At 66.1% G+C, this 12487-nt stretch overlaps 1 protein-coding gene across 4 annotated transcripts in view; it reads left to right on the plus strand.

The window, feature by feature from the left end:
* The window catches only part of SKI (SKI proto-oncogene), a 69970-nt gene extending 61915 nt beyond the window's left edge, over positions 1-8055 (plus strand). The window contains exons 2-7 of one of the 4 annotated variants that reach the window (XM_042998022.1): positions 1499-1621; positions 1742-1860; positions 2415-2683; positions 2787-3088; positions 3861-4091; positions 4910-8055. In XM_042998022.1, coding sequence (XP_042853956.1) covers positions 1499-1621; positions 1742-1860; positions 2415-2683; positions 2787-3088; positions 3861-4091; positions 4910-5098 — 1233 coding nt within the window. In that variant the 3' untranslated portion in view covers positions 5099-8055. The remainder of the gene's footprint in view (positions 1-1498; positions 1622-1741; positions 1861-2414; positions 2684-2786; positions 3089-3860; positions 4092-4909) is intronic. The other 3 variants (XM_042998024.1, XM_042998023.1, XM_042998025.1) reach the window with 3 other exon arrangements.
* Positions 8056-12487: the final 4432 nt, after the last annotated feature.

Here is a 12487-nt window from a genome sequence, read left to right on the forward strand (position 1 = left end):
CTTCTCCCCTCCCGGCCTCCTATCTGCTCCGACAGGAAGCCCCACCCCTGCTGGCGTGAGGCGTGACTGACCCCCGCTCCCCTGTCACAGGCGGCCGGAGGCGGCCGGGCCGCGCAGGCAGACATCACCGGACTCTTGCCCCTAAAAAGCGCCAACAAGCCGTCTTTCTTTCCTGATTGTTTCGCATCTGAGCAGACCGTCCACAGCCGTCTGTGGGTTTGCCCTGAAGCGCCTCCCCGGAGCTGGGCGCGTCCCCCTCGGCTGCAGGGCCACAGGCCTTGGGGCATCTGCTTCTGCATGAGGACAGAGGCAGCTGTGTCCCTGCACGGAGTGCCCCCCGCGCCTGTCTGTCCACCGAGAGGGGCTGGGTGCCCCGCGAACACGCGTGCAGGCAGATGTGCTGGGCTTGGTCAGGCCCTTCCTCTGGGATCCTCGGTCCGCGGGCCTTGTGCCCGGGCTCCAGTCAGCCCTGTGTCTCTTGAATTTTGTGGTGACAGACCGATGAGGGGGGACACCTTGCCTGACCACTTGCCTTCCCCCTCCCCCACCTCCCTCCCGGGGCCAGTTCTGTGATACAGCATTTCCCCACCTGTTCCAGAGCAGGGAGGAGCCCCTCCCCCATTAATCCCCCCCCACCCCCCTCCCGGCCAAGGCTTCCCCGCACCTGCTCCCCCTGAGGTCAGGCATCATCCTGGCGGCCCCAGGCGGGTGGCAGTGTGTCCGCCTTGTGGTACGGACCCCAGGACCCCAGCACAGCTGCCCTGGGGGGGAGGCACGGTCCGTCTCCGCGGACTGTTTGGCCGGAAGAGACCCCGTCTCCCTCAGGGATCCTGTGCCATCAGGTGGCTCTCCTTCTGACACCTGCTTGGGAGGCCACGCCCACCATCATGTCCGACAGACCTTTGGGTCCCTGGGAGTCTGGGGCAGCTTCTCCAGCCTCCAGCAGCAAGGTGTGAGGAAAGCAGGAGTGTGGCCTGTGTCCCAAAGCGGAGTTGTGCACTTGGTGGAAGGGGTCTGTCCCTTTTTTTTGAGGATGCTTGCTTTCGGGGTTGGGGGAGCTTGCCAGAGGGCAGCTGCCCCCTCCGCCCCCCAGCCGACGGCAAGTGGTCGAAATTCTACTCGTCGCCCAGAACACCGGGGACCCAGGGACAGAGGCCCCACACTTGGCCCCACACTTGGCCCGTGAGCCTGCCCGCCACCTAGTATGGCCACCGGGAGGAGGTCAGCGCCTGTGGCTCCTGTTGGCTGTTGGGGCTGTGGCCAGGGGCTGTCCCCTCGAGTCCCCACCCTGAGCCCGGCCTGGGCCCCCTGCCCTGGGCCTCCTGCGGCCATCGGGGGAGGTCACGGCACGGTAGCCCCACAGGTAGCGCCACGGCGCCCTTTCTCACGGAAGTGGCTTGTCCTGCTGGAGTCCGGGCCGCACATCACCGCGCACGCCTGGCGCTCAGAGCGTCGATGCCCTCAGGGGCTCCGGTGACAACTTTTGTGTCGTTCACAGGTCTCCTCCGAGCCCCCGGCCTCCATCCGAAAAACAGATGACGCCCCCTCCCAAGTCCCCACGTCTTCTGAGAAGGACAAACAGTCTGGCTGGCTGCGGACCCTGGCCAGCTCCTCCAGCAAGGTCGGGCGCGGGGCGGCGGGTACAGGACGTGGGGTGGTGGGTACGGGGACGCGGGCGGCAGGTGAGGGCACGGGCACGGGGCTCTGCGCTCCTGCCTCTGACCCCTGGCGCCTCTTCCAGCAGAGCCTTGGCTGCGTTCACCCTCGCCAGCGCCTTTCCGCTTTCCGACCCTGGTCCCCTGCGGTTTCTGCGAGTGACAAAGAGCTCTCCCCGCACCTTCCGGCCCTGATTCGAGACAGGTGAGTACCTGCCGTGCCGGCTGCTGGCGGTCAGTAATTATCGGTGGGTGAGACCTTTCCTTTACGTGGCCGCCCGGAGTTGTCCTCAGACAGAGCGCGTGTGATTCGAGCGAGGCCGTCACCCTGCGCGTCTCAGGACCGGCACCCACCCCTCCCGGGCGCCCCTTAAACGCCTGAGTGCACGGCGGTGCGCGCTCAACCCGGCCGGTGAAGGGTCCCGGGTCTGTGGGCCTGGCGCTCTTTGTCCCCGCCTGCGGCTTCGCTCTAACCTGCGTCCGCGTGGGGCCGCGTGGCGGGGGAACTAGCCCCGTTCCGGCAGGAGTCCCAGAAGCGGGGGTCCTGCTGACTGGCGTCCGGGTGGGCACGGCCAGAACTTGTGCTTGGGGTGCGGCCAGCGGCCGTGCTCCAGCTGCCCCGGGGCTCTGGCTCTCGCCGCCTCCTTCACACCCTCCGGGGGGGCGCGTCCCACCGGGAGCCTTCACGCGCCGGCCACCGTGGGGAGGGGGGTGGGGGGGGCAGACGCCTGTGGCCCCAAGGTCCCCCCACCCCTGCAGCTTTTACTCCTACAAGAGCTTTGAGACGGGTGTGGCCCCCAACGTGGCCCTGGCACCGCCGGCCCAGCAGAAGGTCGTGAGCAGCCCGCCCTGTGCCACCGTGGTGTCCCGGGCCCCCGAGCCTCTGGCCACCTGCATCCAGCCACGGAAGCGGAAGCTGGCCGTGGACACCCCCGGAGCCCCGGAGACGCCGGCGCCCGTGGCCGCCCCAGAGGACGGCAGAGACTCGGAGGCCGAGGTGGAAGTGGACAGCAGGGAGGAATGTACGTGTGAGTCGGGGTCCCCGCCTGCCCCCGGGCGCCGCCGCGCTGCGCGGAGGTGCGGTGAGCGCTCTGCTAACGTCCGCTTCCCCTCCCGTCCCTGTGTCCGCAGTCACCTCCTCCCTGTCCTCCCTCTCCTCCCCGTCCCTTACCTCATCCAGCTCCGCCAAGGACCTGAGCTCCCCGGGCATGCACGCCCCGCCCGCCGCGCCCGCCGCCCCCGAGGCCGCTGCCCCCGCGGACACCGCGAGCGGCGGGCTGGAGGCGGAGCTCGAGCACCTGCGGCAGGCCCTGGAGGGCGGCCTGGACACCAAGGAAGCCAAAGAGAAGTTCCTGCACGAGGTGGTGAAGATGCGTGTGAAGCAGGAGGAGAAGCTGAGCGCCGCCCTGCAGGCCAAGCGCAGCCTCCACCAGGTGAGGCCGCCGCGCGCCCCGCCATCCCCTCGCAGAGCCGGCCCGTCGCTCGGGGCGCCGGGGAGGAGCGGGGGCTTGGCCTGCCGCCCGAGGCTCGTTCCCGAAAGCCCTGTGTCGTCAGAGGGGGAACGAGTGTGCAGGCGGGACCGGCTGGCTCCAGGCACGCCGGATTCTAGATGATTCCATTCAAGTGACCGCTTCCTGCCCGAGAAGGCGCTTGGGGCCTGGGGTGTCTGGGTCCCGCCTCCGTAGGGGCGGGCGGGGCCTCCGCCCCGACTCTGCGGCCTTGCCGGGCGCACTCGGGATCGCGAGTTCACACCTCTGCGGTGGCGGTGGCGTCTGGCAGCTTCACACGTGGGCTCTAGCACAGCACGGGCCTGCCGGTCCCCGGGGCGCCGGGTCCCAGACGTCTCTCCTGAGCGTGTGTCGGGCGCTCGCTCAGAACGCCCCTTCCCTGGTCTGGTTGGAGGCGTGATTACCCACACGCGTGCTCACTGGCGCCTGTGGCGCGGGGGCGGCCGTCTCTGGTGGCTGGGGAGGGACGGGCAGAGGCGGAGGCGCTGAGGAGGGAGGTAGGGAGCCTGAGCGGGCGCCCGGCCTGGAGGACGCCTGGCGGCTGGAGCGCGCCGGGCCGAGGGGCTCTGCCGGGAGGGGCTGGGCGTCCGGGAAGGCGGCTGGCACCTGACGCCTGAGGGGGAGGCTGTGGGGAGCGGCGGGGGCAGAGGGGCCGGGGCGGTGACCCCCAGCCCGGGTGTGTGCGCCACCCTCCCAGGAGCTGGAGTTTCTGCGCGTGGCCAAGAAGGAGAAGCTTCGGGAAGCCACGGAGGCCAAGCGCAACCTGCGAAAGGAGATCGAGCGCCTCCGGGCGGAGAACGAGAAGAAGATGCGCGAGGCCAACGAGTCCCGGCTGCGCCTGAAGCGGGAGCTGGAGCAGGCGCGGCAGGTGCGGGTGTGCGACAAGGGCTGCGAGGCCGGCCGCCTGCGCGCCAAGTACTCGGCCCAGGTACAGGCGGGGGCTGTGGCAGGGGCTTGGAGGCATCACCTGGTGCCTGGGTGACAGGTGGGGAGACGGGCTTGCGGGGCCCGGGGCCGGACCGTCGGCGAGGCCGCGGGGCCCCACCTCCAGACTCGGCCGCGTGGCAGGCGCCGTGCTGGCATCTTGGGGTCCTTTCTCACCTCGAGGGGTCCACCACAAGCTTAGGGGACCACGGGGGACCGGCAGGCCGACTGGCGCCGCACGCTCTCCTGGGCTTTGGGGGTCGGTCCCCCGCGGGAAGGTGTCCTCTGGCCGCACACGTGGGCGCTCTATGCCCTCTTCCCTCCCGACCACGCCCCTCTTTGGTGGTTTCCCTTGAGAAACCGGCTCTGAGCTGCCCCCCGGCGGTGCAGAGGAGCCCCGGGCAGCCCCAGCCTCGCCCCACACGGCTTTAAACGCCTCAGCACGCCCGGATGGGCCGTCCTGCCCGGCCAGGGATCGGGTGCGGGGCGGTGGGCACGGCAGCCCCTCCTCCCCTTGCCTCACCGGTGCTGGGAGGGTCTGGTCTGGGCTTTGGAGGGAAACTGGCCTCAGGATGTCGAGGGCGCCCGAGGCAGCTGCTGGCGGGGGGCGTGGGGGGGGGGGGGGTGGGGGGTGCGGGTAGTTCCCACCCGCCAGCGGCTCGGCACACCCGTCTGGACTCCGGTCACGGTGCCCCCCGGAGAGGCCCTCCCGGCCCCGGCTGCCGCCTCCCTCGCTCAGCGGCGCGCGTCCCACGCAGGGGAAGGAGGGCGGCTGGCGCGGCCGGGCGGGGGGCGGGTGCTGACGCCCGGCGTCCCTTCCAGATCGAGGACCTGCAGGTGAAGCTCCAGCACGCGGAGGCGGACCGCGAGCAGCTGCGGGCCGACCTGCTTCGGGAGCGCGAGGCCCGGGAGCACCTGGAGAAGGTGGTGAAGGAGCTGCAGGAGCAGCTGTGGCCGCGGCCCCGGCCCGAGGCCGCCGGCAGCGAGGGCGCGGCCGAGCTGGAGCCCTAGCGGAGCCCGCGGGCGGCCGGGTGCGGACGCCGCGGGGGCGGGCGGCCTCCCCGCCCCCGCCCCCGCCAGCCGGGGGTCTCTGCGCCTGCGCGCCGGCGGCCCGCCCCCGCGTCCACATAGCACAACGTCTTACTGTGCCTATAACCAAGCGAGCGTTTGGAACCACATACTTTTGGAATCCACTGCAAAATTTTCTACTGGCCGAGTTCGAGTGTGCAAGCCGGGTTCCCGGCGGAGCCGGGGCCGAGGCTCCGTGCCCGCCGCGGTCCTTCTGCTTGCCGGGACGTCCTACCATTTACATTTTTGTTATAAGCTATTTAAAACCAACGAGAAGACTTGATACTCCGAAAAATCAACAGGTTTTTTAATGACTGACTTTTCAAAGCCCCACCAACACGTGACGCCATCTGAGGACCTGCTAAGGGAGCCGGGGCGCCGCCCCGCAAAGCCATCTCAGCTCGTCCGCGCCCGCGCGAGGACAGGGAGGGTTTTCTCCAGAGTCTATTTTTTCAGCGACGAGGACCCAGGCCGCCTGTGCCGGCCGCCGGCGCCCCGAGCCGGGACACTGCCGCCTTCCGCCTGCCCGGGCGCCGCTCACCTCCGCCACCCTCCCCCGGCCGCCCCTGTCGCGTCGGGACTGAGGCCGCAGCGTCGGAACAAAAACAGCATTACTTCACTTTTTTTTTTTTCTTTTTGTTTGTTCATTTAAACGTATATTTAGAACTGCACTTTGTCAAAACTCTTCCCTTTTTATTCCCCAGTTAACTGAGGTTTTTACTTTTCAAATATTGCAGACCCATTTATAGAGCAGTCCACATCCTAAGTGCTCGAGTGTTTAGAAACCCCCTCTGGTGCTCGGTTGAACAAGGGAATCACAAAACGGAAATGCAAAAGCTGAACTTCGGGGGGTAGTTCTGTGCCTTCCAGCATCTTGTACAGCAAATCCTGACTCGTCTTTTTACCCCCGAGACACCTGTCTTCAGTCGCGATCGAATCTGCCACTATCAGAATAAGTTACTTGCATTTATTCCAGATAATCTCGTTTACTCTCAACTGTTCATGCAAATTGTATAAGGTTTTTTATGCCCAAGCTTGAAAAACGATTTCCCAGTAGACAAGAGGCGGCTACCCATCCTGAAATTACGGTATTTATTTACGTGAGAAAGATCTTAGCCAGGATTCTTCGCTCGACCCCGTTCTAACGCCGAGGCAGCTGCCAGCGCGCACGGAGGTGGGGACCGCTGGCTGGCGCAGGTGCGGACGCCGCCCGCCGCCGTGACCGGCAGAGGCTTGGTGACCGTGTCATCTGCAGGGTTCTTGCCCGTGGTTTACCGGGGGGGAGGGGGGGAGAGGCGCAGGTGCTGCTGGACCCCCCTTCTAAAGTGCAATGCAAAAGGGACATCATATATATGCAGCGTTTGTTTGGATTTTTTTTTTTTTTTTGCTTTTGTTTTTCTTTTGCAGTTATGAAATCTGTATGCATGGAATGTTAAACCTCTGCCATATGTATACCCATCGATGGGCATTATTACCGGGCCCTGCGAGGGGCCGGCTGTGCTACACAACACGCAGAATGCTGTGTTCAGCCTCGTGTTTCCGGAGTTGTGTTTTTTCAGTCATTTCTTCAAGGGAAACGAAATGATTTAGCTGGAGCAGACCTTTAAGTGTGCTTCTGTGTGACTGTGCTCTGTTGCCGAGTCTGAAAGTCGTGAGAGATCAAAGGGCCCGTGGGCCCGTCGCCCGGGCCATCCGTTTGCTTCTCGGTTTTTTAGGCCCCAGCGGGCGATGAGCTTCTCTAAGTTCTGTGCAGGCACCTTCCCCGCCCTCCCCGCCCCCACCCTCGCCCTCTCAGTGCCCACCTCCGGTCACCGTCTAGGCCGTTGGGTCCACGACCCCACTTGCCAGCTTTGCCCCAGGACGTTGGGAAAAGCTGGCCAGGCCACGGCAGCTCGCCCCCCCCCCCCCAGGCCCGCCCCTCTGTCCCTGTCTGAGGCTCCTGTGGCCTCGCCAGAGCTGGTGCGGCGGGGACCGGCTGTCACGGGCTCCCTGGTCACCAGCAGCTTGAGCCTTCCCGGGCGGCTCCCGGGGGCAGCTGGGGGGCGTAGGCTTGTTCCGGCCGCTTCCATCCTCGGGGGTGGGGGGGGCCGGTCCGAGGGTTCGCGCAGCCGCAGAAGGGAGAAGGGGGGTCTTGTAGGCTGTTGGCTCTCCCTGTGTGTAATACCCATTACCCGAGTGACTGTGCACCCGTTTAATTACTCATAATTTCTATGCTGAAAGAGGATTTTTAACGAAGGGAAAAACAGCAATAACATTCATATCTTTGGAGCAGCTAACTCACACACATAATATCCTGCTTTTCGTACAGAACGAGCCCCGTGTAAAAACAGTCCCTGTGTAAATAACCTGTCCTCTACACTGTCGTATCTCCCGCGTATACGGTGGTTCCTTTTTCAGAAACTCTTTTCTTACCTGGTAGTTGTCCTGTTTTCTGGGTTGTTTTTAACTGAGGAAGAACAGAGCTCACCTGCCGGAGGGGACGGACCCTCTGCCAGTCCCCGCAGCACCCTGCGGGCTCCGTCCTGCCCGCCCCTGCCCGCCCACCGCGTCCACCAGGCTCGAGAGGCCGTCTTGTTCTTGCTTTAAGTCAGGAGTCACAAGCGACATTTTTTTTTCAATTAAGGAAAAAAACCACAGCTCTACCTTTATATCCGCCGGGAGCGTCTGCATCGCCGTCCGCGTTTTCTCCTCTGCTGCTGCTAATGACAACATGGTGACTTACTCTACTATCGAAAACTATTTTTATGTAATTAATGTATGCTTTCTTGTTTATAAATGCCTGATTTAAAAAGAAAAAAGAAAAAGCTTGGCATATTTATCTACTTCGCTGTGTACCCGTTAGTCCTTTGGCGCCCCTCCCCCAGACAGAAGACATTGTACAATAAAGGACTTTGAGCGTATGCGGAGGACAGCCATGCTTGGGCCACCCCACCCGCCCCCGGCCACCACCGGGGCCTGAGCCCGGGGAGGGCAAGTGGGTGTCTGCCCGTCAGACCGCGGGGGGCCTTCGGTGTCCGCTGACCCCGAGTGGCGTGGGGCGCGGGTGGGCAGCTGGGGTGCGGTCTCTCTAGGCCCCCCCCTAGCCGGCTCTTTGCACCGTGGACCTCAGCTGGAGGGGACCCAGGCCGGGGTCCCCCCAGCGCGGATGGCCTGCTCCCCACAGCAGGTGGCCCCAGCCTGCTGTCCCGAGGGAGAAGCAGAGGGACTCCGCTGTGCTGGGCCCTGGGGCGCTGGGCTGCCACCTCAGCCCCTCGTAGGTCACGTGGAGGTCATTTTGCCTCGAGGGACGCCCAGGTCCCAGCCCCCCTGGTGCCTCCGCAGCCCCAACAGTCCCGGGAGTCCCCCGGGGAGGGGTGCAGGGCAGGCCGCAGTATGGGCGGCCCGGAAAAGCCCACTCTTCCTCGGGGCCAGGCTTTTGTCCAGCCTCGCCTCTGTCGGTCACTCGACGGGCTTCCCAACGCCAAGATCCCAGCCCCTCGTAGGGTGCCACCGAGGGTCTGAGAGGCTGGGCTGGGGGTAGGTCAGGAGGGAGGGCTGTGAGCTGGGCCCCGAGCCACAGCCCCCCACCGCTGCCCCCTCATGCTGCGCATCGGGCCCCGGGGCCCTGCCTGGGGGTCCTGGGCCCCGAGGTGTGGACGGCAGACCTGACCTCAGTGGGACTCTGCCGAGGGCCACACGGCACACCCTCTGGAGCCCACCCCTGTTCACCGCTGCCCCCTCCCTTGCCTGGGTGTCCCCCGGGCCTGGCTCCCCGCTCCTCTGGGGGGGGCCTCCCGCTGAGCTGTGTGTCCCAGCCTGGGCAGGGCTGGGCACCCGTCCAGCTCTCTCCGTTAGGGAGGCTGCCCCTCACTGTCTTCTGGGGTCTCCTGAGTGGACAGTCGTCCGCTGCGGTCTGTTGGGCGTCCCCGGGGGCACTGCGAGCAGAGGGCTCCTGCAGCCAAGGCCCTCCCGGTGCCCGGTGCCAAACACTTGTCCCTCCCTCCGCCTCACGACCGAGCCCACCAGGATGGGCGGCAGGACCTTGGGTGACCTTGCAGACTTGTCCAGACCTGCCATCGCCATGGGACATCGATCCCTACCACTGAGTCCCCTCCCTGGGGCCTGCCAGGTGGGCATCTTGACCTGGGCCCTGTGCCTGGCGAGGGCCTTTCCGCGTCCTTCCCCAGAACATCTCCCCAGGCCACCGCCCAGGACCCGCAGGCTCTCGGCCTCCAACCGCACCAGCCCTTCGAGGGTCCAAATGCTGCCAGAATGTAAAAAATGAGGGGAGGGAGGCAGGGGGTGAGAGGCGGTCCTGAAGGACTGGAGGCCCCTGGGGGATGGGGAAGGAGGGCTTCCTGGGGGCGCAGGCCGTGGGCAGGCTTCGAGAGGCGGCTTGTGGCCAATGTGGTGCTTGGCCCATTCGGGGCTTTGGAGCTGGGCCGGTGGCGGCCTCGGAACATGGGATGCTGGGGCTCACTTTCGGGTATAATTTGACTTTAAAGGGCCCTGTGCACCCCGATGCGGGGCAGACAGGATAGGGGCTGCCTAGTGTCAACCCCCGGCCCAAAGCCGCTCTTAAGAGGTCACGGTGGGAGAAACCCCCTCCCCAGTATTCCCAGCGGCCTCCTGCCTCCTTGCGCTGCCTCTGGGTCCCCTGGCTCCGGACCGTCCACACCGCCGGCATGCCGGCCAGGGGCTCTTCAGGGACCCACGAGGCTGTCCCACAGCTTGGCCTCGTTTGTCCAGAGCCCTGGCCTAAGTTCTCGGGCCCCTCCCCAGCTGGTGCTGGTTTCCAAGCCCCTCGAGGCCCTGGGGATGCGGCGAGCCCAGGGCAGAGGAGGTGCTCCTGGGAACTGACTCGGGTCCCTAGTTTCTGGGCCTGCCCTGTGACCCCCCACCCCCAGCTTTCACTTCTGCCTCTGTCACCAGCAGCCAGGGCCCCACCCGCGGCCCCTGTGCTCCGGCGTGCCTGCCTGTCTCTGTCTTGGGATCTCCGCCCCTCCTCCAGTCTGTTGGCCCCTGAGCCACAGTCTGGCCCCCGGGGCCCCACCCACCACCCTGTGGTCAGGGGGGCTGACCGCAGGCCAAGAACTCGCACCCTTATCTGGGGAGGCGGATGCCAGGCGCGCCCTCCGTGGAAAGAGGAAGCCGCCTGCCCATTTACAGTAACAGCTGGTATGGCCTCCTCCCCTGAGCCCCCTGGGGGGAGGACTGCGGGGTCAGGCCCTGGCGCTGAGTGTGGTCCCCAGCCTCCACCCCACCCACACCCAGCTGTGGCCAACAGCCCCCCCTCCCTGGCTCGCCCAGCCTGGAGCCCGACCCACCTCTGCTCCCCACGACACCCCCTTCCCTGTCTCTCTCTGCCTGTCCTGTCACAGGTCACCCCTTCTTGCTGGCCAGGAAGAGACAGGCTGGCGGGCTCCTTGGGCAGCTCCGAGAGACAGATCGGGGTCGTTCATGAGATCCCCAAGGCCCCACACCCACACTCTGCCGGCCAGGGGCCTAGGCACACTCTGGGTGACCGCCGCCCGCAGGAAGCAGGGATCCTGGAGGAAAAATGGGCAGCTGGCCCACCCTTTTGGAGGGTCCCGAAGGACAGTCTGTGACCTCGGGAAAGGGTGGGGCTGTGACCCAGCTGTGCTGGCCTCGGCAGGATGTGAAAGCAGGGCCTCGGAGAGGACCCTGACCCTCCCCACAGAAACCCACCGTGCTCTGCGCCCTCCCGTGTGCCCTGCCCACTGCCAGGCAACCCTGGGAGGGGTGGGGGCAGAACTTTGGGGGCCTGGATGCCTGCCCGCCCCCGCAACCCCTGCCATAGCGATGACGTGAGCCGTGCAGGCCTCACACCCGCGGCCATCTGTGCCCAGACCTGTGCCAGGGGCTGGGGGCCGCGAGTGCCGGGACTCTCAGCCCTGGAGCAGGTGGCCCCTCTGTGGGGGGTGGTAGGGACAGGCAGGTGGAGCCCGGCCTGGCTTCTCTTTGGAGTGTCCTGTGCCCGGCAGGTGTCTGTCAGGGCCGGGGTCGGGCCTTCCTGCTCCATTGCCGGCCCTGGAGCCCTTACCGGCAGGAAGCCTGGCCCAAGCTCTTGCCCAGCCGAGGCCACTCCTGCCACAGAAGCTGATTTTGCAAACTTCAGGAACAGGGCACCTTGTGAAGGCTGGGGCCCGAGGCCAGGGCTTGGGTCCCCTCCTCATGAGGCCCCTGTCAGGGGACATCGGAGTCCGGCACAAGGCCCAGGCAGGGTGGGAGAGAGGGGAAGGCAGGAGAGGGCCCAGGAGATGGGCCCAGACAGGTGGGGCCGTGTCTGGGTCCTCCATGCAACGAAGGTGGGCCCTAAGCACTGCCGTGGCGTCTGCACGCTCGTGTGCGTGGGAAAGCCAGGTCGGCAAGTGACAGGTGCCACCACTCCCCTTCCAAGTCTCCCCCTTGCCCCCCCCCCCCCATGAACTTCCCTTCCCTGTCTCAGCCCCACCCAGGTAGCTGGGTATCCTTGCCCTCCTTTCCTTTTCTGGGGCTCCCTCCGGTACTGTGGGCTGCAGGCATGGGGCAGGGTGGTGAGTTCCCATGGGGTCCAACCCCCCCCCACCCGCCCTTGGTGGAGCTTTGACCTGGTGGACGTGTGGCCCACACCCCCAACTTCCTGTTTCTAAGAAAAAGCAGTCCCAGAAAAGTCTTTGGTGGCAAGGGGGGGGGGGGGAGTTGGGGGGGGGAATCTTTGGAGGCTTCTGGCCAAGGTCTGGGGAGGCGCTGGGAGGGGTTTTGTTTTGTTTTGTCCAGAGGCGGGGGGGGGGGGGGGGGGGGGGGGGGATTGGGGGGGTGGGGGGGTGGGGACTCGAGGAGAGCTGCGGCGGGTGTGGCCTGGCTGGGCAATCACTGGTCCATCACTGTCCGGCCATCTGCCTTCCCTGGACACCTGCTTCCCCAGGCAGGAAGGCAGCGGTCAACTGGGACAGGGGCCCAGGTCAAGGCTCCTCCGCCCCGGCGTGGCCGCCTTGGGTCTAGTCCCCCCAGCACCCATGTCAGGATATGGGCCACCCCCCACCCACCATCCTGCAGCTGGCAGTGAGCAGGGTATGCGGGGGGAAGGGGGGCTCCCCCAGTCTGAGTTTACCCCCTCCCCCCCCCAGTCAGATGCAGATTAGGCTCCTCTCCCACACCCCCCACCCCGGGGGAAGGGCCGCGGCAGAGAATCCTCCGTGGAATTAGAAAGCTGGTTCCAAAACATTCCGAATTCCTGCTCCTTCCGGCCGGGCCGGAAGCGCGCCTGGGGAGGGGCGGGCAGGGGCGGGGGCTGCGTGGTCCCCGGAGGCCACGGGGCCGACCCTCCTGGGGTGATCGTGTTGCACGGGT

This window comes from Panthera tigris, chromosome C1 (genome assembly GCF_018350195.1).
Source record: "Panthera tigris isolate Pti1 chromosome C1, P.tigris_Pti1_mat1.1, whole genome shotgun sequence".
In the NCBI taxonomy this organism is placed as follows: Eukaryota; Metazoa; Chordata; class Mammalia; order Carnivora; family Felidae; genus Panthera; species Panthera tigris.